This window comes from Tauraco erythrolophus, chromosome 10, assembly GCF_009769465.1.
Source record: "Tauraco erythrolophus isolate bTauEry1 chromosome 10, bTauEry1.pri, whole genome shotgun sequence".
Taxonomy (NCBI): Eukaryota; Metazoa; Chordata; class Aves; order Musophagiformes; family Musophagidae; genus Tauraco; species Tauraco erythrolophus.
In genome coordinates this window covers 13,692,449-13,720,224 of record NC_141474.1, presented here as the reverse complement: position 1 = coordinate 13,720,224, position 27,776 = coordinate 13,692,449, and the positions used below count along the sequence as shown (strand labels likewise).

At 37.0% G+C, this 27,776-nt stretch overlaps 1 protein-coding gene across 1 annotated transcript in view; it reads right to left on the bottom strand.

The window, feature by feature from the left end:
* Nucleotides 1-655: 655 nt before the first annotated feature.
* Nucleotides 656-27,776, bottom strand: part of COL11A1 (collagen type XI alpha 1 chain) — a 160,358-nt gene continuing 133,237 nt past the window's right edge. The window contains 18 exon segments of the mRNA XM_086617862.1: nt 656-802; nt 3,577-3,810; nt 4,416-4,484; nt 5,295-5,407; nt 7,663-7,912; nt 8,714-8,767; nt 8,877-8,912; nt 9,002-9,055; nt 9,637-9,744; nt 10,603-10,656; nt 15,283-15,336; nt 15,422-15,529; nt 15,958-16,011; nt 23,210-23,263; nt 26,303-26,356; nt 26,651-26,704; nt 26,890-26,997; nt 27,490-27,543. Coding sequence (XP_086473988.1) covers nt 656-802; nt 3,577-3,810; nt 4,416-4,484; nt 5,295-5,407; nt 7,663-7,912; nt 8,714-8,767; nt 8,877-8,912; nt 9,002-9,055; nt 9,637-9,744; nt 10,603-10,656; nt 15,283-15,336; nt 15,422-15,529; nt 15,958-16,011; nt 23,210-23,263; nt 26,303-26,356; nt 26,651-26,704; nt 26,890-26,997; nt 27,490-27,543 — 1,659 coding nt within the window.

Genomic DNA, 27,776 nt, shown 5'->3' with positions numbered 1-27,776 from the left:
TCATCACAGAGTGATATCAGCAGTAAAGAGTTGTTTGAGTGTGCTGCTCAAGATCTTCCAGTTTTGCCACTTTAAATTTTGTTGGCGACTTCAAATAACAAAGCTCTTCAACAACAATATATACAAAGGGATTTTATTATTAATTAGAAATGGAATTGCCTTCACTCGCAATTACAGCTTTATTTTTTCAGAATACACACACAGTATTGACAATGTAGTTTTGCAGGTATAAAATAAGAGCCAGATGTAATTCAGAGACACATGCAAGTTTTGGAAGTGGACAGAGAAATAACAGTATAGTACTGTACATAGAATAATTACAGTTTATCAAACACTTTCTTAACACCTCTTTGTTGTAATGGAAGGAGCACCAAGTCGTTTATTTATTTATTTTTTTTTTTTACAGCACCAAAGGAATCCAAAGGGGGGTGTTCCTAAAGTGAGCCCTATGTTGTCTGTGCCACAGCATCTTTGCAAAATAAGTTTAAGTCATGTGATTCTGGCCCTACAAGGGCAACAATTACTTTCTAGAGAAGACATACATACGCAGCAAGACATATTTTCTATGCCATCCTTGTTCAAAACTTGCATGTGGCATGAAGTGGGTTGGTAGCACCAAAGTGCAACATTTTTTTGATCTGACTTTTTCTTAAGCTTAACCAAGGAAGCAAACAGGACCGACCTCAAATCCAAACTTCTGGTTCTGATCACCAAAGTCATTGATCATCACATCAACTATAGGCACTTGGTCTATTTTGGGTGTGTTGATTTCGATCACCGTCTTGGCATAGCCCTTTCTTGACTGTTAAAAAGAAGCAAAAAAGCAAACATGGTTATATATCAGAACAGTGCTGTAGATCTCCATAGGTTATCTCTGAACTGTGGAATTTATAAATTATTGCCTCTTCATGCACCAGATATTAAAATTCTGAAGCTTATGTTTTCTTAGGATTTTATTTTAAAAATGTTATATGGAATGTTTTTGATTTTAGAAATAGATTGGCCCATAGCTTTTTGACTTACTAAATAGGCCTACAAATGAAAATTATCTAAGCCATTTAATGTTTCTTAGAGAATTCTGAATCCGCATCTATACTATTTAATGAATAATAATAATATTCTCATAGCAGTGGGCATATCTTCCTGGTGCAGAAATCACTAATTAGTTCTGAAAGACAGAATGTCCTGGTTTTGACTGAGACAGAGTTATTCTTTTTAGCAGCTACAAGAGCTCTGTATTTTGGATTTCGTCTGGGATTCGTTATGAGAAGAATGTTGATAGCTCACTGATGTTTATTGTTGGTACTGAGAGAGCAAGGACCTTTCAGCTTCTCATGTTTTTGCCGGTGTGCAGCAGCACAACAGGCTGGCGGGGAGCACAGCCGGGACAAAGGGCCCAGAACTCCCCTTAGGATTTGAACTTAGATTTAGGATTGAGGGCCAAATTGGCCAATAGAGTATTCCATATCATGCAACATCATGCCCAGTACAGAGATAAGGCTTGGCTGGGAAGTGTGGGATTCTCTTCTGTGAGACTCTGGACTCTCTTGGTCTCTCTGAGTTCTCTCTCTCTCTTTTTGGGCCTCTCACTCGTCTGGGATTGTGGTGTCGGGACTTAGGAGTTTTGGGATCACTTGCCAGGATGGGACAGGCGTTGGTCACCAGGTGGTGAGCAATTACATTGCTCATCATTTGTTTTTACATATTATTATCATATTTTATATATATAATTGTTTAATCACTGTTACTTTCAATTTTATATTCTTATTATTAAATTGTTCTTGTCTCAACACACGAGTCTCCTTCCCTTTTCCTCTTTAATCCTCTTCCCCATTCCCCAGGGTGGGGGAGGGTAAGTGAGCGGCTGCATAGTGTTTAGTTGCCAGCCAGGCTAAACCATGACACAGAAGAAATACCCACTTCTAAGAATGACTGTAACCGTCTCACAAAAATATTACAGCAGGTGTTTGGACATGAAAGAAAGTAGTCTGACAGAGCTTCCAACTGATGCACTTAGCAACCAGGTTTGAATGCACATCCTTACTTCCTAACACAGGCTCTCTCCCTCTTCTAAATGTCATCCAGCCAAGTCATCATGTTAGTTATCAGGACTGCACTTAGTTATAGAATCATAGAATGGTTAGGGTTGGAAGGGACCTTAAAGATCATCTAGTTCCAATCCCCCTGCCATGGGCAGAGAAATCCTCCACTACACCAGGTTGCCCAAAGTCTCATCTAATGTGGTCTTGAACACTTCCAGGGATGGGGCATCCACAACTTCTCTGGGCAACCTGTTCCAGTGCCTCTCCACCCTCAATGTAAAAAACTTTTTCTTTATATCTAATTGAAATCTCCCCTGTTTCAGTTTAAATCCATTACCCCTTGTCCTATCGCTACACGCCCTTGTAAAAAGTCCCTTTCCAGCTTTCCTGTAGGCCCCCTTTAGGTACTGGAAAGTTCAGATGGTCTCTCATATCTTGCTGAGACCCCTTTCAGCTGTGCCAGGGTCTTGGAGTTTAGATGAGCATCCAAGTTGGTAGATCTGAGTGTTCTCAGCTTTGTGATGGAGTTATACCCTAAATCACTTCCAGCTCTCCCTGGAGCTCTACACTCACCCATTGTGGATAACAAAAGCAAAATAAATATACAGGACATAGAGAAAGGCTGACAGGAAGGAATTGTGTATTAGAATCTCATTACTGAGGGGAGGAGACTCTGCATCTACCTGAGCTGCATCTCTATCAGAGCCAGGTGTGTATCCTGGCACTTAAAGATCTCTGATTCTCTATTACTGAGTCCTCAGGAACTGCCTTCAAAATGCTTCCATATCAAATCCCAAAATAATAAATGAGGCTTCAACTGTCACTTGCTCCTTTGATGTCTGTGTTTCAAAGTATTCAGTACAAACCATTCTGTTTCTGAGAAGAGGTAACTGTTGCTATGCCAACGAAGACCCTGCTGGAGAGGTGGTCAGAGAGCTGATGCGTGTTTGGACAGCTCCAGGGATTTTAGCTGAGCTGAGAGGACTCCGAAAGGAACAATTGACTACCTTTGCCTGGCTTTGACTACCGAAAAATGAGAAAAAGGCATACAATGTTTTATATCAAACTATGCAATTAATTCACTGTTTTTGGGTACATACATATGGTCTAGTTTATACATGTTTTTACTGTATTCACTAAGTTGTCTGCATATGCCTTGGTTTTGAGTATAAATATATTCTGCTAGTAGGCTGCTTCCTCTGATAATGATTTTTTTTTTTTTCCTTCTGTTCTTCTCTTCTACTGTGCTTATACTAGCAGATAGTCTAGTTTCAGCACATTGGTGCTGACAGGCTGTATCCATGCCAGGTTTGTTTCATTTTTGTTGCTTGGCTTATGGCTTGCATTTTTTTGGTACATATCTGAAAAGTAAATAAGAGACTAGTGTATTGTAGTTAAAAATATACTACAAGGCAGTCTATTAAAAATAGCGTTTAGAAAGCTTTTCTCAGAAGAAAGCTGTGAAAAAATGAATTTGATTTCTATTTTAATTGGCAGGTTGTTTTTGTAAAGACTCTTCTGAACCTCTACTTACTGCACAGCCATCATGAAGAGCTTTGATGTAAGGATTGTTGTCATAAGACATTTCTTCATCATTGGATCCTAAGAACCTTAGTGCTTTGTCATAGCTGTCAGATGATGCATCATGCCAAGCTACGGATTGATGACAGTTGTAAGTAAAATTTTGTCTGGCAGAGGCACTCAGTAGTTTAAGGAATGTCATTTGAACCATATTAATGGAATTGCCTTCAACATCCAAATAGGAAAGCTGGAAAATATAAGAAGTTACATTAATATTTATCTATTTAGTTTGTTAAAATGCAGACTAAAATTGCTGTTGACAAAAGAACCATATAACTGCCCCTAATAAAATAATCAGCTAACACATAACATTTTATGGAGTTTTAAAGTTCAATAAAGCTATGACTCAGTAAACGTTGTAGCAATATATTTAGGATGAAGAACTCCATAGTTTAGCTTTATTCTAATGGGAAAGACAGAGAATTACTCCTACCATATAGTGTAAGACAGCAGAAGCTCTTTGGGAATCTGTTTTTAATTAATTATAAAGTTATGTCAGCCTGCAGTCTCATCTTTCAATACTCAGTATATTTCCAGTTACCTGGAACGGGGCAGGGGTTGTGTGCTCCAGCTGCTTTACTAAGGTTCAGTGGTGATGTGTGGTCTGCCAGAAGCCAGATCCTCACCATCAGCTGTGCAAGAGACCATATAGCTGCCCTAATATTTAGGGCAAAAAGGCTGAGGCTGAAAAGTCTTTTCGTTATCTAAATGTTTATAAAATTCCTTGGGATCTGATCACTGATAACATGTACTTGATTTGTGAGTAACTGTTATGTTGCAGTGACAACTTACAAGTTTGCCTCGCTTAAATTCACTAAACCAAGATCCTGGATTCTCTTTTGGCCATGATGAAATTCTTACCTGTGTGGTAAAACAAAAGAGATAGAAGTATTTAAAACATATATTAATAGATATGAAGGTTTCACATTAACTGGGACAAATGTCGCATCAGACAGTAAAGAATGGTTCTTCCTTCTGAGATCTCAGCCTCTTTAAAGCTCTAAAATAGGATATTTTTCTTGTATAGAATGCCTTCAAATTAGTGACTTTAAATGGAATCCAAGGTGATAGCTTATATAGAGAGCTAGTTCTATTTAAGAGAGACTGTTGTCATCTGTTAAGTTTCAGGTAAACTGCTGGTATACATTGTTCCCGTGAAGAGTGTCTAAATTAGAGTTTTCACTGGTGTTGATGCTGGCAGATCTCTCTCATTTAAGCAAGCTTTTAGAAAGCCTTCCTCTGTGCCATATGTCCCATCAGAGGTAATTTGCAACAATGAGTGAGGACACTTAATATATAGTGTTTTACACCTACTTTGCATAAGCATAAATGAACAGATGTAAATGAACCCACAAGAGAAACACAGTAAGGGTTTAGCTTTTAGGTGTCAAATGCTAGATAATGCACTTTAACTGGCTACGTTGCATTCTGAAATGCAATGAAAGGTTAGCAAGCAGATGCATAGATGCCCTATCTAAGCAAAAGAGTGAAAGTGCTGTTTGTTAACCCTATGTACCTTTTATCACTTCATTCAGATTTATGCAAATTTCAATGTACTCAGAAAGGCAGATATATGAAAATGTGACAATGTAATTATCCTGTTTAGTTCAGCATTGCAACAGCATAGTAGGATTTGTCAACAGCCAACTGAAAACACAGATTGGTACTTACTCCTTCAGATTTCTTATCTGGGTAGATGCAAGTTTCTCCACCTGCTGTGAAATTGCAGTATACTTTGAAGGAGTCTCCAGAGCAGCCCTGGTTAGGATCAATCCAATATTCCCCTGAAAAAAAAAAAGAGGAAATATTTGCTTTATATAGTGAAAGTGGTATTTGGAAGATCCAGCTTCTACTGCTACCTAATGATCCTCCAAAGTTTGTAGCAAAGTTATTTTATCTGAATTACGAGAAAGCAACCTGTTCTTTTCTGCCTTGTGATTTGTTGCTTTTGTTGTTGTTTATGGCAGATAACACCAGGATCAAAGACTATTTTTATCTGCGTCCTTTTGTTTTTGTCTAATTTTACTTCCAAAGATGACTCTGTTACAGGATACTGCTGAGGTTTTGGAGGAACTACAGAGACCTCAGTCAAGAGGACGAAGGACATTGTGTGAAACATACATTGCAGGTCTTAACAATTTGGCCATTTCAGTATTTCAGCTACAAGGATAATTTGTACTGGTGGTGACAGCACTTTCAAAACAAAAGCAGAGGCAGCATTAGGCAGAAATAAGCCATGGCTTAGGTCAGAGAGCAAAATCTGGAGTCATTTGCATACCTGCCTACATAAAAAGGTGGCCACACAGGACTTTGTGAGGTTATAGCTGGCATGAGTACCTAAAGTTTCCATTGAGACAGATAGACCTCAAGCAAAGATGTTTTTTACTACTGGGTTATGAAGCTGCAACACTAGTGAAACTTCAGGCTGCTTGAATTAATAAAAACACCTTAACTAATGGTTAGGTGACACAGTGGGAAAGACAGTTAAAACTTGCATGAGGCTTCCCATAGTTTCAGCAGTCCTACCAGGCTGGCATGATTGAGAATTCAGGCCCTACAATGACAGGGTGAATGAAGGTTGTGCATGAAAGAGAGCCACAGTCAATCCAGGTCCATTAAAAATCAGTGCTTTTAAAAATGTACCATTGTAATTATAACGATGATTTCTGTGATGTGAGTCCTTATCTCCAGCTACTTTCACAGCAAGACAGCAAAGGATTTTCTGACACTACTGTTCTAATCCAGTTTCAAGCAAATAGTGGCGGTTTCAAAGAGGCATGACAAATCCTTTCACCAGTTCTGTCTTCTAAGTACATGACATGGACAAAGCCTTTATGGTATTTTAAAATCCTATCGATTCAGGCTGTATTTATTGAAAACAGTCTTTCCTATCTGTAAGTCTTGTCCGTGGAGAATTTTGTATTTTAACAAATGCATTTACTTCTATTTTAACCAAAATAAGATTACTTTTATATGAAGAAAGCTCCAAATAATAAGCAAATATTGGTAAATAAAGAAGGTGAATCTGTTCTATAAAAAGCATTCATTATTATGGAGGTACTGAATTGTAAAATATGTACCTTTCATATAGCACATACACTGCTTAACTACTCCTCAAGGCAACCATCTGTTTTTATCTATCTAGAGTGAAAGCAATAAAATATTATTAAACTGTCAAAATCTATTTTTCCTCCAATTTAAAAACAGAAAAATATTGCTTTGAACTGGGAAAAATATCCATTGCAATCAAAAAAAAAATGAAAGGATGAAAACTCTGTGAAGGTTGGCTTTCATTTAAACTTTTCTAGAGGGGTAAACTCAGAAAAAAAAGAAGAAAACAACAAAGAATAATTAAATCAAGATAGTTCTTCAGAACTCAGTGTCTTGTTCATACTACTCTGCATTTTATTAAGCTAGTACTTAGCATTAAACAGTATCAAAGAAACTTGCATGTCTGTTTGCTGAGTGATATAGAACAAACAGTGGTCATGCAGTAGAACAAATTATTGTTTCCAAGGGTAAAATAACAGTAAATTTTTTGAGAGTCATAATCAATAGTAAATCTCATATTTAAATATATCTCCAGTGCTATTTTATATTATTATGCTAAGCCAAAGTATACCACTACTAAAATAATTCTTGTTTCTTTTAAAAGAAGCTATTAGCTATCTCAGCATTCTGACATTTGTGATTTTACTTTCCATTGATCTAAATAGCATCAATCTTTCATTCCTCTCCTGTTTGGATAGTTGTGGAAAGGCAAGGCTGGCCCATCTTTCAAAACAATAACTGTTTTTATTAAGCACTTGAAAATCTAAAACGACATCAAGTCATGTATTCAAAGAATTTTGGCTTTTACCAAGTGAACATCTCTTACTTATATTTAATAAACTTTTATACCTGCAAAAATGGATTTAATGAGACTGTATTTATTGAGCAACTATACTAACCGTCTACCAATAATTAACTATTCTGCCAAAGTATCTTAGCAGATCATAACTTCGGCCTTGTTTGCCTTTGTCATGCAATGTTAACGTACCATCTGGGAAGTCTGGGTGGCAGAGTTGCAAGTCTTTGCAAGTTCGGGCTGGGTTGTTCTGAGTGCCCATTGGATACTTCATATGCTCAATGTCTTGCTTCAGTGAATTCAATGAACCAAAGATCTCTTCCATGCCATCAGAATAATCCAGGATATTATCACCAGCATCAGATAACATGTAGTCAGGAGATCTTCTTGTCTTTTTGGGTGACTGGATTGGCAGTGGCTGAATTACCTCACCCGGAGGACCCTGAGTGGAAAACAGCATGTCTGGTTACCTTTTTGGTTTGTTTTTCAACTGCATAAATACTCAGAGGAAGACCACAGAATGTGGCTTTGAGATGCTTTGAATAGGCTTTCCTCAAATTCTTTATTTCATTTATGTCCTTCAGATATATGCCTATGTGCTTTGATTTACTTCCAGAAAAAGATGATTGTAGAAGGCCAAACCATTGTTGTGCTCTGAACATTGGTGTTTGGGGAAGAGTGTGCTGCCCTCACATAAGTTAAGGGTGCAGAAGTGACTTGCAATTGCCTCTTATCCCTGGCAATTCTCTCAAGCCACAGGCATAGTCTACAACATGAAAATGGTGGATGTTTCCTATGATAAAACTTTAAAATTCCACTTGGGGTCTATAAAGCAGTGTTTCATTTCAAGAAATTGAAACACTTCATTGAGATTTGGACTGTTTTCACTTTAGATTGTTATGATATGAAAAGTAGTAGAAACAGAAAAGTTAACAGGGGAAACTAAAATCTTTCAATTTCCTGTGCTTCAGTAAAACACATTCAATGATTACTGTTAGGAGTTTGTTAGTTTGTAGGAGTTTTTTTGTTGTTTTGTTTTGTTTTTTTTTAAGTTTCAAATGGGTTTTCACGGCAGACAATTTCTGTGCCTGGTGGATCTGTGTTTCCTGAAAAATGAATTTTCAAGCAATCATTAATATTTTCTTTATCTGCAAATTCACAAATGCTGTTTTCTACCCTTGTCAAAATAGGGCCAACATGTCAGTGTAATGTGCATGCATGTCAAATAAGAGTTCTTACTTACTGGAGGACCAGGTGGACCAGGTAACCCACTGTCACCCTTTTGACCAGCAGGACCCTATAAAGCAATGAAAGAAATGCAGTGCTGACTATGCCACAAAATGTTAAAAAATAACACACGCAAAGGTTAAGTAAAAAACCAAAAAGTATGGAGGAGAATTACTCACGCTGGATCCTTTGGAACCTTTTGGACCTTGGGGACCCTATGAGCAAGAATATAAAAGCATAGTTAGAGTATATTCCACACGACATGGGAGTGTTTTGAACAGGAGGACTGAATGAGTTTACTTACAGGTAAACCAGGAGGACCAGGGGGTCCGAGTGGACCAGCAGGACCAGAAATTCCCTAGGAAAGAATAAATACAGAACTGAAGTATTCTACATACTGGACTGGATTAAAAAATGTGTATCTATGAAAAAGGTAGTCCTACTAAGTGTCCAGCCCTGATGAGTTTTGATTTAGGCCATTTGCTAGGGTCCAAAATAATTTGTAAATTTAAAATATTATCTGACAGTTTGAGTTGTTTGTAGATGTACACTGCAATACTTAGTCATGACTGTGTTTCTGCCTCAGATGGGCTTGGAAATCTCACTTTTCACAAAATGTCTTAAAGCATGGCTTACTAACAAGGAGAAAGGAAGCTACTTTGGGTAGTGCAGTTAACAAACATGATGAGATTGGTGCTGCTGGTTTTATCTCTTCCCTAACTTAGGTGTATGTGTTTCCTTCATCCTCTGAAACTATGATCTCATTTTAAGCTGTTTAACTTCACTGTGTTTGTACAATGCCTTGGACAGTTTTAACCTCTAGCACGAGGCTCTGGATGTTCAATGTTAAAAGCAACTTTGTGTCTCAAAAGAAAGACTGGAATATGTACTTTCTGCTTGTATGGAAGTTGAATGAGAACATAAGTATGTTTTACTTACTGCATCACCCTTGGCTCCGGGAGATCCCTGTGGGCCAGGAAGACCTCTATCACCCTTTTCACCCTGTTCTCCTGGAGGTCCAATAAGGCCAATCAAACCAGGATGTCCCTAAACAAGATAGAAGAAAATATAGTTAAAACTCAATATATATAAAGTAAATGTGCTTTGCAAACACACAAAGTAGAGCTTTCAAATGTCACCACTTTTGGTAGTCAACAATTAACCTGAAAATAAATTATTCCATCCTAGTTAGTGACTTGGAGATTATTTGCAGCCTGTGACCACTTTTTCCATGCAAGAGCCCTAACTGAAACTGATACAGAAATAGCAAGACATGTGGCTACAAATTTCATATTAACTTTCACATTTAGATGCTATAAAATATTAGAGTTGCACATTTTTTCCCATGTGTGATATACCTGTATGAACAGCTTATCCAAGCCATAAACAAAACCTGAAATTCACAAGATATAATCATATTCATATCCCTTTCTTTATACACTTTTTCTCTGATACACAACCAATCAATAAATTGTTGGGACTCCATTAGAAAATGCTATCCTGGATGTCTCAATTCATTATTTCAAAAGAAAGTATTATAGCTGTTAACTATTTACATTTTGTTGTTCTAAATACAAATCTCAAATGCTTTTTATTTCTACTTTGTTTTTGTAAAACCAACAGGTCTCTTTACATCAACGTCTTTGAGATTTTCATTGCAAGGAAGACTTACATGGTCAATAGATTACCACACAGGCAGTAATCTTCTTTCTGTATAACTCCAGGATATCAGATGTGGATTAAAACTTCACGATTACTATTAAGGCTATGGGAAGCTGATTGACAGGCTTGGTAAGTTGTCGTGCTTTTTTCGTACGAAACCCTTAGTGTTTCTTTCTGCTAATTTTGTACAGACTTTTAGATTGGGTCAAAATTACAAAGGCACAAACAATGAATAAAGTATACCTTCTCTCCTTTGGAACCTGGATCTCCTTTGAGGCCAGGCAAGCCAGGTGGACCCTAAATAAATCAAAGGAAGTAATGTTAAAATAAGTTTTAACATACTGCACAGATCATGTTTTCTTGAAATATTATTGAAGGCAGTGTAAGTCAAAGTACAGAGTCGTTCAGTGGTTGATGGTTGTGATTGATGGCATGTGATTTAGGGTCCAAGATAAAGTTGAAATGTATCTTTAAAAAGGCATAAAGATGATACTGTAGCATTTAATTTATTTTATAGTTAGAAGTCTATAAAGGGTTGCATGATTAGAAATCTGAAGCAGAGGGTCACTGAAGTTTTTAAAGAGCACTGAAAGCATCTATTGAAGCAAGTAATATTAAAAAAAAAGTATTCAAATAATGTTTTGTTGGTCGGCCTAATTATGCTTGTGGTTACATTACATGCTTTCAATTATTACTTCCACCTTAATTGCTGTACCTTATTTTAGTTGCTTATTTTAGCCTTTTCTTTCACAAGACCGTAGAAAGTATCCTCTTAATTTGTTTTCTCCCATTTTACTACAGCTCAGTAAAATTTTTTCAGAATATAAATCAGGCTGCTTATAATAATGGCTCTTCAGTATTGTTTTGTTGGAGAACTACCTCATTTTTTTTTTTTTTTTTTCAGTGCTCAGGGTGTTGTCTTGGAATTATGGTTTCCTTGACTTGCCACTTGAAATTCTTGTATGACCATGAATAATGCATTTAAATCTGTATTTTCTAACTATTCAAGTCCTTTCTACTCAACTTTGCAAGCTCACTTAATGTTATCTAGGTGTGGTAGCTCCACTGACATGTACAAGCTTATGGTCTTTTGTCACTTTTGTAAATGTGATTGGGTACACAAATTACTTAGGTTTTGCAATACTAGTCTAGGCAATCCTAAATGCTTTTAGGAACCACCTTAGTCTCTTTGGGTTCCACTCCTGATTAGTTGGATAAGGATAATACCCTTACCTTACAGAGGTGTTAAACTGATACTTTTTTAGCTACTTACATGGTTCACATCACATAAGCAGCTTAACAATCTTTAATTTATATTTACAAGCTATCCTTTCTGCAGTATGGTAAAGACATATGTGACTTTATGAAACTGCATAAGAAATCCTCTTTATTCAAAGTTTTATCTGCAGTTGTCCCTAAACGTTACTCCATGCAGCTAGATTTCTGTAAAAAGAAATACGCTGGGGCAGGAGACAGAGCTGTGAAAAGCCAATATAGGGTCAAGAGAACCATTCTACAAGCTCTTCCATATTTTGGGGGTAGATATGGGGAGGGGACAACCCAAAACACTGATTTTTTTTTTTTTTAAGGTCGTTCCAGTGTAAGCTGATGCTTAGAAAATCTATTGGAAAACTTTACTGCAGTCTTGCTACCTGGGAAAGTACTGCAAAGGATAAACCCATTCATGTAGACGGGTCTTACTTTCTGCACAACCCTTGCAAATACCACTGAATAATCTTGTTATAACTTGACACAAGCTTCTTTTCCCTGACGGTGCTTTTTTCACCTTTATTGGGGTCAAAAGAGCAATCCATTAAAGATACTATTTCATCAGTAGTCGAAAATATAGCTGGATAGATGATGCAGAAAAAGATTATACATTAAGCTTGTAAAAATCTCATGTTTTTTTTTTTTTCCCTCTAGCCTTTTAAAAAAATTATTTTAATCCTTGTTTATAGTTTTAGAAAAATTTTGAGGGATTTGAGAAATCTTTTGAGGTTCATAAGAATGACAATGATGTTTTTTGTGTGATTTGTACAGAATGAGGTGAAAAACTCAGGCCATGCAGTGCATATGCAAGCACAGAAAAGGCATTCATCTCTCAGGCTATTAATCTCACATTGAACATATATGCATTAGGTGCAGAACAGCTAGACTAAGTCAGTATCTCATCGCTACTAGTCTCCTGCTGGCAGTGGGCATCTGTGAAGTTATGATATGGATAGCAGTAATAAGTGATCTTTTCAACCTGGCACAGATTCAAAAGTGCCATAACACTTCGTGTATGAATATTATTCAGTGCATGTCCTTTCCATCTTTACTTCAGGATATCATTAGATGCAAAAGCCTAGAAAAATACATAATTCATGAAGGAAAAGTGAAATTTTTAAGCTTTTGGAATACGGAATCAGATGTTTTCACCTGCAGTGTGTTGTGCTCTACTGCAAATCTGCTTTCATATTCTTATCCTGATAGCAGTCTACTGTGGAGGGAGGGAGGGAAGGAGGGAGACCTAACCTCAGCAACTTTTACATATAAACTTTACTTCCTTAAAATCCAAAATAAAGTTCAGGTTGCAGCAATGCATCTAAAAAACATTCTTGTTGAGCTGACAGGAAGCCTGTGCATTTGGGAGTATATAGCTCATTAATACACTCAGCTTCAGATTTGAATTGAATATTCAAGCTCTCAACTGTTGGAAGAGAGATCTTTTGATGATGGTATTTGGAGGCTTCTGGTGACTGACATGTGGGAAAGGGATGGTTATTATTCCTGAATAATTGTTCATTGGCTTTTGGATTTCAGCACAGAGTTGTAACTGAGAAGATCAGTTTTCAGTTCTCTGATTTGTCCCCCATGCATTTTGTTTGTTAATTGGGCACATCATTTAAAAACTACAGTGGTGGTCCTGGAGAGACCAGGGAGAGAAGAGGGTTTTATTATGGGCTTAGCACAGGAGAGTCCTTTTCCTTGCAGCATCTCATTCATTCTTCCCAACCTCTGACTTACAAGCAGTATGTTATCCATGAGACTTCAGACAAAATTGGAATGTTAAAAGGAAGGGCAACAAAGAGCTATAGTGCAAGGTTTCCTCAGCACACTATTTGCTTCATTATTGTTTTCTAAGGGATAGAGAAAAATGAAATTACATGTAGCTGCCATTGTAATACCATCTATAATTATATACACAGAAGTGATTGATAGATACACCTATATACCAAATCACTGTTCATTGGAAAAAAAATCTTTCTAGTGTGTGGGGCATAAAAATAAATGTCCTGAAACTCTTTGCTTATAGATTAAGAATTTGCATGTTTAGAACATTTTTGGAAATATAAATATTTACCCAAATACTTTCACCCACAAAAGTGTTTCAGTCAATGAAAGAAAAGGCAATTCCTCAATGTTCATATATGCACATGAAAGTGAGAATCTGGTTTAGGCTAAAAGTCTTAATTTATGCAGCATTTCAGTTTAAATTCCCCATTTTTTCCACTTTCATTTTTATATACTGGAAAAGTCTGATATGGAAATTTTATAGCAGATGTTCACATCCTGAGTTCTCACTGGGGAGACAGGAATGCTCTTTGGAAAGATTTTGAGTTCAAGTATATTGCTTAAGCGCAAAACCTTCCAGTATTAAGGCTACTCAAGGACCTATATCTTTTTTACTCTCTAAGTGCATACAGGAAAAGTAACAGAGGATTTCCTTCACACTTCCTGCTCACAGCCTTCCTCTTCCCCTTTAAGAACCATGTCATTTCTGAAGTAGAGGATAGCCCTTTACTGCCTAATCTCATTCAGTAATCTGATTGTATATGTTGGCATAGTTAATCTTCTGGCCAAAATAACGAGTGGATTTTACTTGGTGTGTGATAACACTGCTTGCACACTGTAAAATGCCTTGAGAGTGTAACACTTGTTTATATTTTTTCTGCCAAACTATAACAGTCCATGTTTTGTTTTGAAGCTTTTTGTTCCCAATGTGTCACTCAGCTGTGATAATAGAGGTGGGTATGAGATCTTTCCACTACATTGGATCACCTTTGCTTCACATGTGAAGAATTAACCTGCTAGCCATATAGTTTAGATTTGAATTTCTGTATATAATGCTCAATAAGAACACCGATATTGTGTAATTTGTGCTCATGGTGTTGTTTTTTCAACTTGTTATAAAAAATGCACTAAAATAGCAAGTGTAAATAGAAGCAATGACATTATTTTACAATATGTCATCTATAAGCTTCCCTTGCTTTAACCATATTATTAACGTGTAGCAGAACTGTGGTATACCCTAGATGCTGTAGAAACTGGGAGCTTGGTTCATTCGGACTCTTTTAGGCACTTTGGTCATGGATTATAATTCCTGTGACTCCCACATTGAACAACAGACATGATGCTGCTGTTCATTTTTATAAAACAAGCACGTTTTCTTCTTTGGTAGAAGTCCCTTTTTGGCCCTACTTCTGATTTAATTTTTTCTCTCTCTAAGGAATAAGTATGATCTAAAATTTTACCCTATGAATAATGTTTTCCTAAACTAGCAGTCATTAAAACCAGTGGATGTACAAAATTTACCAGTGCTAAGGAAACAAAATGATTTAAGGTATTAAGCTTTGCTGATGTGGGGACAGATGTAGATTTTTCAATTGTAAGTGTCATTCATTTTATTTTTATTTTTAATTCTATTCAGGGGATTTCAAGAATTTGGTTTTACATTGCCTTATTCCACTTTTTACCTGATGTAACTCAGCAGCATTCAGCACAGCTGCCTGCTAAAGTAGAGCAGTAAAACGGAGGCAGTCATGTATCAGATTTTACCAGCACAGAAGAATAGTGTCTTTGTGCTAAAAACGGACTTGTACATTCATTTTCTGTAAATGAACAGGCACATTAAGGGTATATTTTAAGGAGGGTACTCACCAGAGGCCCAGGAGGACCATCCTGACCTGGGGCTCCAGGTAGACCTTGTTCTCCCTAGAAAAAACATAAAGTTTGCTTTACCAGAGGATATACAAGAAATGCAATATTTAAAATATTATTATACACTCTGCTTGCTTACCACAGGGCCAGGAATGCCCCGGAGACCCTCTGGGCCAGGTTTTCCTGCGGGTCCCTGTGGACCAACTGGACCTGTTTTTCCAGGAGCCCCTTCTGCACCAGGTTCACCCTAGAAAGAACATTAGGAACAGGTCAGAGAGGAAGAGCTGACCAAGCTTGGCACTGTAGGGATATACAAGCTGCAAAATTAGAGCCAAGTTTCCTTACTCTGTTTTTTTTAAAAGCTATTCTGAAACAGTGTTCTGCACAGGATGGTTTTCTGAACAAAATTTTGATAGCTTCATATATAGATGCGGTGCCAGCAAAGCATGCCTGTCTTGCTTTTCCACAGGGGTGAGCTAAGTTGGGCCAGCACTGGTAAGAGTCTACATGTACTCCATTATGTATTGCTACTAATTCTGGGTCTTAATGTGGATTTTATGGTTTATCTATTATTACTTTGATAAGTTTCACATTCAGTGCATAACAAGCAATTTACTTTTCATTGATATATAATTTACATTGCCATGCTCCAAAAAGATATCTAGCGTGTATTACCTTTGCACCTTTTTCACCTTGTCTGCCTTCAGCACCAGTTGCTCCAGGAGGTCCCTGTAAAAGATGAAGACTGAGCTCATAATCTCAGTTTTCTAAAATATTACCAGTGAAAAATTCTGAGGGTGCAATTTCCACTGTATTAATATGTAGTAAATGCTAACAAAAGAACATTAAATTCTTTTCTTGATGTATTATTCATGGGATAAAAATCCCAGTCTGTCACATCAGCTCTTTTTCCCTTCATAAAATTTTCTGGTGTTTTAGAATATCTAAAAAATATGTATCACCTAACAGCTCTGATATGATGAGGTTAAAAGCAAAGAAATAGCTTGGGGAAAAAAAAAAAAGAAACAGGATATAAAAGGAAAAGAACAATACTAATTTACATATACAATAACAGTTTTAAACTTGCTTTGCATTGGCTTCTATCTATTCACTGTAGTTTATCTACTGATTCCAAAAGGGCCTGTCATTCTGCAGAGCACAGAATAGCATATACTTCTTTATTCTCTAAGTCAGGGATGGGCTCAGTAAGCCTTTTGATTACATTTGGACAGCCAAAAATTGATACGTGCCTTAATATTATCCACTAAATATGAAACGAAAAAAAAATCACATGACTAAAGGTTGTAAGGAATGAAATAAAGACACTGCCTACAAATAGCTCCTGGTATCAGCTTTCCTGCTATTGCTTTACAAAAGCTCTGTTTGACTAAGAAGATAGAACTCGGTACTGCAGGAGGATGTAAAGATGGCATAAGGTTCAGCTGAAGGCCACAAAACAGGAGTTGCAGTTGCCTGGCTGCACTGACTACCTATTGCTGATGTCACCCATCTTTCCTTTTCTTAAGGTTTCAGTGAAAAATGAAAAGACATTTTTCTCCTCCAAAATATCAAGGGCTGATTTTCAGGTCAAGGAATTAATATTCATAGCTTCAGTTATGAACAGAAGCACTATGTAGATCTAATGTACTCTTCTGAAAATGCTTCTCATATATACTTAGCTTAGAAAAGATGCACTCAAGATAACGGACCAATTGTTTTCCTACAAGGTTAATTTTTAGCTTGGGAAATGTCTTTATTACAAGTCGCTGTTTCTTGCCAACCAATGAGCAGCTTAAAGCAAAAGGAAAGAAAGGTGACCACGATCAAATAGAAGGTGATTTTCTGAATCTATAGAAGTACTCCCTAAGACTCATCTGTTCATTAATGCAACAAGCAGTTTGTTATGTAGAAATCAAAAAAAAAAAAAATGTTCTAAGGATCAGCAACAAGAAAAATTCAATCACTTCAATTTATTTACTGCTTTTTACTTCATAACAATAGACAGAAAAATGCAGGCCCCTAAAAGTAAAGCACTAAACCGCATTCTTAATTTTACAGATGAGAACTGTTGCTCCAGTCAAGCATCTACCTGTATGCTTTGTGAGCTCAGGGCTTTACACCAGAGTTTGACCTAATAGCAATTTTTTATACTAGAGCCGAATTTAGCCCAACTTTTTATAGCCTTATATATTTCACCATCCACTACTATTGGCACATACCTTGAGCAACTAAACCAGTTTTAATTTAATTCCTGGAAATTCACATTCATTTTATAACTATTTACATAGAAGTATATTAAGATCATTCATTTGCTTCTGAAATTAAACTTTTTCCAGGGTGGAAATAAACATCTGCAGTACTGTATGAACCTTCTGGCCAACAGAGATAGTTCAGGCTTTCCATCAAAAGTAATGCAAAATGAATTAAGTTACCTACAGTGGACTTTGGTCATTTGTTGTGGCTATGAATAGGCTGTTCTCTTTGGTATTTTTTAAGAGTTGTAAGTGGTAAAGGACTTAGTTTTACCTCTTCAAAATACAGAGAAGCTAAAAAGCCCTGGCAGTGTGGTCCAATTGCTGACTCTAAAATAGGAAGAATAATTTAAATCACTACTGTTCCAATATTAATCTCCAATGCATATATCCCTTTGTGTAGGTTGTATTCAGTTGGGTGGATTGTAGTTCGCAGCGATAACAAGAAAAATGATTAGCAGGTACATAAATAAACTCAAGATCATTTTAGAAACACGATTTTTTTTCTTACTTGATTTAATTTACATGCCCATTGTCTTTACTGCTTGAAAATTCCTTTCACTCAAGTTCCCTTATGGATTATGGTCTAGGCAACCTAAGAATCTGAAAAGGGTTGAGTATGGTAGTTTGTATTTGAGAAACATGGTCTCTACATAATCTAGAAATGCAGCTGCAACATGAATTAGCAAGGCTAAAAACATTGTGATCGCTAAACTACAAATACAATTAACCATGATTGCTAAACAAAGGGGGTGCATTCGTTATCAAACAGTGCTAGTGCTGCATCAAGCACGAAGCAGCTAAATGAACTGCTCTTTCTAGCAGGCTGTGATTGCTGGCGTGGCACAGATAGTGCTTCCACAGAGAAAGACTGCTAATTATTATTTATCTTACCTTCCTGCACTTGAGTTGTTGGAGTGTCTGGTAAATTTTAACTGACAGAAAAGATCTCAATAACAATAATCTTAAATTAATGCATGGCTCCCCACCCTCACCACCCCAGCTATCATGGTGAATTTTACGATATTGCACTTCAAGTTTGGACATATAGCCTGATACATTTTTTGCAGAACTGAGAAGACAAAATTAATTATACAGAAGCAAACTTGTCCTCAAGTTTGGACATTTTTGTCTGCTCTTCCATATTTCATAATTTAATTAAAATAATTTAAACTGTTTATAGCTCTGTCATCTGACTAAAAACAGGATTTCTAATGCAGAAAACCATTACTACATTTTATCAGTCTCTTAAGATAGTAACTTGCTGTATTGTTAGGTGTTCTGTGCATTTTCAATCAAGACAGAAGATCAGCTTAATTTTTAAGTGGTGTGTGCACCCTGCTGAGGCAGCATGATGCTGTATCCAAAATTGAAGCACTCCACTTCATAGAAACACTTCCTTTCTTTCTAAGTTATTCAACATTGTATATAAGGGCAACTAACCAAATGAACTTCTGCTTCTCAAAATTTAGAAGCTGGCTTTGCTGCAGTATTGACATCTGTTCTTTTATTGAAAGCAGGCAGTATGCCCTCCAGTTTAGAATAAAAATGCACCTTAGTCTTGCACTTTAAATTCCAGCATTTTTAGATTGATAAATGGAGCCTTATGTGTATGTGATCCAGATATCTAATTGACTCTAATAAAGAAAACAGCCAAACAGCAGAAAACACAGTTAAAGTGCCTAGCACTCTGAAAGGTTGAGAGGAACATAACCAAGAACATGATCTGTGTTGATTTTTATTGATTGTATATGTTTTCTGTTTTAAGAATGAATGTTGTTTGATGTCTTTTCCTCATGCTATTTTAAACATTTGCAGATAGAAATTAGTGAGTTAAAACTACTCTATGGAAACAAAAAAAAAAAGTCCAAAATATATGTGTAAAGAATTAAGTTTCGGAAAAAAATACTAACAACATAATTGAGTGTGATTCAGTCTTTGTATGTACACTTCTAGATAAGCAGGCATTGGTTCAGAAGGCCTTTTGAGATGTTCCACTTCTATTTGATCACAACTCACTTATTTCCTACACTGGAAGGAGAAGCTGGAAAACATTATACCTGTTCAGAAACACAGTCATCACACAGTATGCTGTTGGTCAAGGCTGATGCTATTATGAGCAACAGGAAAGCTGTGCAGCTGAGAACTTTCACTGACGAGCCCATAGCAATTTGTGAACTCCTTGGTTGTCTTAGATTGCTCCAGCAATAAAGTTAAGTTTATAACACAGTTTTTGTCTTCAGAACATTTAAGAACACTTTGGAAGCCACATAATTCTGTGAGATTGGCAAGTTTCTTTCTTCTCTTTTTGCAGATAGAGAAATTCAGATGGCAATATTAAAAATGTTTGACACGCATACATTGGGAAAAGGATTAGAAAAGGGGTTCCTAGTCCCAAAGCTGTACTAGACTATTTGTCTCTTCAGCTTGGAATATACATACATGTAACACATTGAGTTTTCTAGAGAATCTAGGCGGAGTTCTCAGTGGAGAACTTGTCAAGGGATTTGATGACAGAAAGCCCACAGGGAGAGGAAGATGTGCTGATGAAGAGCAGCCATTCTCAAATCAGATAGAACTGGTAAGGCTAGAGTTGGGTCCTGGATAGCTGAGAAGTTAAGTCAGTGATCTGCTGTGGGTTACCTCTACCAAAAAGCCTATTGTGCTGGATATTTTTATAAATATAAAGTAAATATGACAGCCGATGAAGTGGTAGCTATTGTGTCTAGCCGCTGAGGTCTTGATTTGGCAAGAGGCTTAAAAGGGCACTGAAATCTGCATACTGAAACAAATGCGTATGTCCTAGCAAGCTTGTATGCTATGTGGAATCAGGAATACTAGGAATGTTGATCAATTTTTCAAGTAGCTATAACAGGTTTCTTTAAACAGTATATTTTAAAAGTAACTTCATTTGAGTCATAAGGCTTTGATAACTTAATATAAAAATATAATTTTTCAAAAACACTATGTTGAACTGCTGCTGAGCATTCTTCCGAAAGACGATACAAAACTGTATTCACTGGCTAGAATGCTGAATTTAGCACTAAAATATTGTACTTTAATTGCTCAAGTTTTCCCATCTATAGTTATGAAAGAGCATAGATATATATAATATGTATATTATGCAACTGATAACTTTCTTTTCTGTTTAACTTCAGTAACGAATACGACATGCTTTTACTTCTACACTACTCTCATTCACATTCTGCAATCAGTATTGCATTAGCTGACTATTTCTGCTTAAGAAAGAGTAGCAAATGCTTCTGAGTACATTACTTTTATTTTAGAACTACATCCTTTTTAGGGGTTATCAATTATAAGAAAACATTTTTAAACCAAGGGAAATATGTTTTCCCCAAATACTTCCAACATTTACTCCTGTATTTTTATTGTTATTATCTTCTCTTATTGAAAGTTATAAACCAAGATAGAAAACCTGTCTTGACTATGCAAGTAAACAAATATACAATTATATGTATATTCTTGTATATTGGAAATACTGAGCATAATCTTTTACTTAATTGATGAGATACACTTTAAAAGAATTACTACTTTTTGAATTCATTACAAGGCATTTTATAATTGAATTAAAAAATAGAGTTTAGTCAATATTAAACTAGTCCCTGAAAATCTGATCCAGTGAATATGTATTTTTAAATCAGTTGGAGTTTTGGGCATTGATCCTCTCTTGCACTGAACTAGAGAATCTTTCCTTCCGTTTGTTAATGATAAAATTACTTCAGCTATGTTTCCTGTGATAGATTTCATAGCTCTAATCCTCTCAACAATATGTGCACAAAGCCGTGCTAGAATTGCATGCACAATTACTATCATTACTTGCACCATAACTACCTAGATGTATAAAGCTGCCTAAGCATGTATTTATCTGATCTGGTACAAGCATGGATCATTTCAGAAGTCAAGATCTGTAAAATATCAATTATGATTTACTGAAAATTTTTTTAAAAATCAAGAATATATGTAATCACTTTGAGAAACTCTATCAATGACTATGTCACAAGGTTTACTCTTTGTAGATTATGTTTTTGGCCTATAGATATATATATATTTTTAATCTAGTATTCATTTGAATAGAGGGCTTTGTTCTGAAGATACACTGGTCTTTCCCTTATAAAATTGAAAGTATCTGTGGTATTAGGACTTCTGAAAGGCAGTGGTGGAAATATTTTTTTAATATGAATCCGGAGCTCTGCCAGCTTGTCACTTCAGAGACAGAAAAACAAAAAATGGGGTGGAATTTTGCTTTCTAGTAGTATAGCAAGAGCTGTACCTCCATAGACAGTGGTATTACTGTTGAAATGGTATGTCCTTCTTAATCCAAAGGAAAGGACAATTGTTAGGGCTTTTTGTTGAAATCGTTTCTACCATACAACTGACAAAAACTAATGAAGAGCATTTTTGTGTTCATTCTGCCAGCAAAGTATGAAGCTTTCAATCCTTCACTGTTTCTCTGTGGTATAATATCAATACAATACAGACTGTCTACAAGCTGGAAACATTCAGGTACTCAGGTAATGTAGAATCTGAGTTCTACAATATGTTTTCTTCCGAATTCAGGAATGTGATTACCTGGCAATATTTAGCCGTACATTTTCCCTACACTGGAAATGCGTCAAACCACAGGCGACGTGGTTTGTGTTTCCAAAGTGTTTTTTGTCTAGGTACAATCAAATGCAATATATCCAATCTGTTGGGAATGAGCTACTGCCTTTTTGTATAATGTAGTAGGAAGTTCTAATTTGATGTCAAAAAAACATACTAATTGCTAATATTCAATCGAGCTGTATTTCAGTTCTGGTGATAAGGTTGCTAATGCTACCCTAATCATTTACAGTATTATAAATGTTTTGCAAGTTGGTGGAGCAAATAGATTATTGTGTAAAACAGATAAAACTAATTAGGCATGTCGGTTCACTCAAGCCTATTAAATAGAGCAATTTAACACATTTTGTTAAATAGGTCTCAGCTTACATTTAATGATGCCCCCTCCCTTGTTTTTCAAAGTGTAAAAACTGCATCTGATTGCTCTTTGAAGCAGACCTAAAGGTTGATGCATCTACTACAGCTCTGTAAATGTAACATTATTTAGTGTTTTTGATTAGCTACATTTGTAAAGCCTTTGAAGCTTCAAAGACTTCAGAAATAATGGAATGGCTTTATAAGTTACAGAAATGTCTGCTTGTTAATTTTGTATGCAGAGGGGATGACATAGGTTTGCACAAAAGCTGCACTGAAATTATTTTATTTCAGAGGCTAAAGACACCAAACTGATACATTCTTCCAGCTCCCTGTCAGCAGTCATGTGTCTAAGGATGATGTCTTGTTTTACTCTCATAATCACTCACTCCTATTAGTGGGCTAATTCAGCAGACACTGAATTCTTACCCTAGTGGAGACTGAAGTCGCTTGGGTGAAAAGAAAAGGCGCATTTATAGATAAGGAATATATTCTTCTCTGTGTATTTTCATTCTCATGTTCCATGTAACTCCTGTTAAACGGTTTTCTCTGCTGTTTCTATTTTTTCATTTCTCCCATTAATTAAAAGAATCTTCAGACATCACATATGAGTGTCACAACATTGGAAAACAAGTAGCTGAAATTCTCTAGAACACAGTGTCTCAAAAAGAGATAAGAGAAAATGAGAAATAAATTACTCTTTTTCCAGGTGGACCGGGTGGACCAGCTTCACCTGAAGGACCTGGTGGACCCTGCAATGGAAAATGATAAGCTCAGCGGTAAAAAAGGATAAAGTTATTATCTTTATTAAATGCAACAAACATCTGCAAGATGTTGGCCCCTTTCAATGGACAGAAAGTAAGTATCATAAATACACACAGAGCAGTATACCTGCTTATCCAACTAATCCTTTCTTAGGGTGGTCTTTTGAAAATTTTAACAGCTTTTGGGACTGTACAAAATGCAACCATTCTTTTTTTCTCTTCCTGTTCACAACAAAACGTTTCAGACCAGAAAGTGGCTGCCCAGAAGTATTACACAGTCTTAGCCTACTGCCTAACTCCATTAAGAAGTTTCTTGCCTTCTCAGGTGCTGAAGTTGTTACTTCTGCTAAAATTTTTCTCTTACATCTGTGAGGTAGCTACCCCATGGGTGGCTTTCTTTTGAAAAAAGCTTTTGTGCACTGATAGCCATTTGGCTACTCCATCTTGGTAAGATGTGATACTCTTAAATATTTCAGAGCTGCTGAATGGTTTCATAAGCTTTTCTTCAGGAAAAAAACATTCTAAAAGTACTTACTGTTAAGTAAAACACACAGATACTAATTCCCTGAAGTTTGCAGGTAAATCCCAGTTTATAACTTACTTCCAACCACCTAATCTGGCTACTGCTGTAAAAGACAACAAAAATTGTTTCTATAAATAAGTTAGTAACAAAAGGAGGATTAAGGAGAATCTGTATCTTTTATTGAATGTGGGGGGAAACATAGTGACAAAGGATGAGGAAAAGGCTGAAGTCCTTAATGCCGCCTTTGCCTCAGTCTTTAATAGTAAGACCAGTTTTCTTGGAGTATGTAGCCCCCTGAGCTGGAGGGAAGGAGAGCAGAATGAAGCTCCCGTAATCCAAGGGGAAATTGTTAGCAACCTGCAACACCGCTTAGACACACACAAGTCTATGAAGCCAGATGGGATCCACCCAAGGGTACTGAGGGAGCTGGTGGAAGTGCTCACCAAGACACTTTCCATCATTTATCAGCAGTCCTGACTAACTGGGGATGTCTCAGTTGACTGGAGCTTAGCAAATGTGACGCCCATCTACAAAAAGGGCTGGAAGGAGGATCCAGGGAACTACAGGCCTGTCAGTCTGACCTCGGTGGTGGGGAAGGTTAGGGAGCAGATCATGATGAATGCCATCATGTGGCACATACAGGACAACCAGGTGATCAGGCCCAATCAGCATAGGTTTGTGAAAGGCGAGTCCTGCTTGATTAACCTGATCTCCTTCTATGACAAGGTGACTCCTTAGTGGATGAGAGAAAGGCAGTGGATGTTGTCTACCTAGACTTTAGTAAAGCCTCTGACACCATTTCTCACAGCGTTCTCTTGGAGAAACTGGCTGCTCATGGCTTGAACAGGTGTACTCTTCACTGAGTGAAAAACTGGCTGGATGGTCGAGCCCGAAGAGTTGTGGTGAATGGAGTTAAATCTCATTGGCAGCCAGTCACAAGTGGCGTTCCCCAGGGTGCAGTATTGAGGCCAGTTCTGTTTAATATCTTTATCAATGATTTGTACGAGGGGATCGAGTGCACCCTCAGTAAGTTTGCAGACGACACCAAGTTGGGCAGGAGTGTTGATCAGCTTGAGGGTGGGAAGGCTCTACAGAGGGATCTGCACAGGCTGGCTCAATGGGCCAAGGCCAATTGTGTGAGGTTCAACAAGGCCAATTGCTGGGTCCTGCACTGGGGTCACAACAACCCCCATGCAATGCTACAGGCTTGGGGAAGAGTGGCTGGAAAGCTGCCTGATGGAAAAGGACCTGGGGGAGTTAGTTGACAGCTGGCTGAATATGAGCCAGCAGTGCACCCAGGTGGCCAACACGCCCAATAGCATCCTGGCTTGTGTCAGAAGTAGTGTGGCCAGCAGCACTAGGGAAGGGACTGTCTGCCTGTACTCAGCACTGGTGAGGCTGAACCTCAACTACTGTGTTCTGTTTTGGGTCCCTCACTGCAAGAGAGACATTGAGGTGCTGGAGTGTGTCCAAAGGGCAATGAAGCTGATGAAGGGTCTAGACCACAAGTCTTATGAGGAGCAGCTGAGGGAACTGAGGTTATTTAGCCTGGAGAAGAGGAGGCTGAGGGGAGACCATATCACTTTCTACAACTACCTGAAAGGAGGTTGTAGCAAGGTGGGTGTCATCTCTTCTCTCAAGTAACAAGTGATAGGACATGAGGAGATGGCCTCAAGTTGCAAGAGGGGAGGTTTAGACTGGATATTAAGAAAAATTTCTTCACCGAAAGGGTTGTCAAGCATTGGAACAGGCTGCTGAGGGAAGTGGTTGAGTCACCATCCCTGGAGATACTGAAGAGAACTGTAGATGTGGTGCATAGAGACATGGTTTAGTGATGGACTTGGCAGTGCTAGGTTAATGGTTGGACTTGATCTTAAAGGTATTTTCCAATTTAAACAGTTCTATGACACGATGCATTCAATGTACTAGCATTTTTTTATTTTCAAACTGTATTGTATAGCATAATTCTCTGATAATTAGAACTTCCAGAACTAGAAGGAAACTTTCCAAAATGAAAACACTATCTTTTTGCAAAAAAAAAAAAAAATAATTATGTTTTAATATGGGAATTACAGAAATATAAGAACTTTGATGCTTAATATGGGTATTGCTCAGATACTTTTTAACTTTCATGAAGTAGAAACATCAAGGTATTGCTTCATTTCATCAGGGAAGCTAACGAAAATTATTTGGCTGCAGCATTCCTTTCTTATGCTCAGAGTTGCTCTATTTTTAGTGCTTCTCAGCAACTTCAGCACAGATCTTTAACACATAATTTGTTTCTACTTCTAAAAGAAATTGAGCTCTTGCTTCTGATTTTGACTATAATATGGGCAGTTCTATCACTGCAAGGAAAGAAATATATGTTTTACAGTGAAATAGAAAAAGCATCCATTTAGAAAATATAGAGTTATGAATATATGGAAACCACTGATTCAACAAAATATACTTTCTTAGCATAGGAAAGAACATGCAGCTGAAATAAAAGAACAGAAACAACTCACAGGTTGACCAGGATCACCATCTTCACCCTTCTCTCCACCAACACCATCTTGACCCTACAGAATTCATAAAAAAATAAACAAAATACAAAATTCAGCTAAATTAAGTAATTTCGTTTCATTTATGAATGTAAGAGCACTATTTTTCTACAGAACATTTTCCTTGGGATACTAGCTTCAAAACTTTAATATAAAGATTCCTATACCTTTTTTAAGCCTTAAGAAATAGATGAACAGAAAAACAGATCTTACAGGCAAGACCTCATGCTCAGACAAGGAAGAGGCAGAGTTAACTAGAATTTAGTGCAAACCCAGACTAGGACCTAAAACAATTATTTTAAGCATACTTACAGCTGGACCAGGTTCCCCAGGGGGACCAGGATCTCCAGGAAAACCAACTGGGCCCTAGATAAACCAGGAGAATATCAAGGAATTGGTCATCCATTGACAAGCAGGTAGCAAGTGCAAATATTTTGTGAAGCATATAATGAATTCAGTTCAAATGTAGAAGATTATATACAGTTCTATATGTAGGACAACTTCATCAGTGCTTCATCGTGCTTTGTGTTAAAATTATTAAAGTCACTTACTGGGTTACCCTTAGGCCCATCATCACCTGGAGGTCCTTTAGCACCTGGTGGTCCAGCTGCTCCAGGCGGACCAGCCTCACCTTTTTCTCCCCTTTCACCTTTTGGACCCTGTAGAAAACACATGAACACAAAAATGTCATCTGGAAATTGAATGGCTAAAAAAAGATTAGAATGGCAAAACTGTTTCTCGGACCTGGGCAATGTTACTCATCAATAAATGTTGGCCTGCGAATGGGAATTTAAGACCTCAGTATCAGATTGGAAAAACTGTGAATCTCATGTCGAGTGCCAACATCTGCACCCAGTTTGCATCAAGGAATTATCTTCAGAGAAAAAACATGCATGTCAAAGTTAATACTTTTTGAACTAAAAATAGGTACTTTAGAAAGTCTTCAGCTTTGTCCTCTAGCTGTTAGTACAAGATGTGGCTATAATTATAAGGAAACAAATTGCATTTTAAAGGCATGAGTTCTTAATTAAAAATTTAAAGAAAATGTACACAAGTACTCAATCTGATTAAATGTTTTCTAAAGTAAGCACTACCAAATACCTTAGTTTACATAATAACGGTTAGTAATAAGACAAAACCAAAATACTCACAGATGTTCCAGATTCTCCAGGAGGTCCAGGATTACCAGCTTCTCCAGGTTCACCCTGTAAATGTGTGAGGATAAATTGATGAGTCATTAGGAAGAATATTTCTGTGAATTTACTTCTGTTATTACATGTTGTTCTCATGCTTATTCATGCGAACAGCTTACAGGAACTGTCTTTTATTGGGTCTGCCTAAAGGCGGTTGAGTTACATATGGTTTTGCAGAACTGGAATCTGAAATTTTAGAGAGAATATATCAAACTAAGCTTTTAGTGAGCTGGGGAGAGTAACTT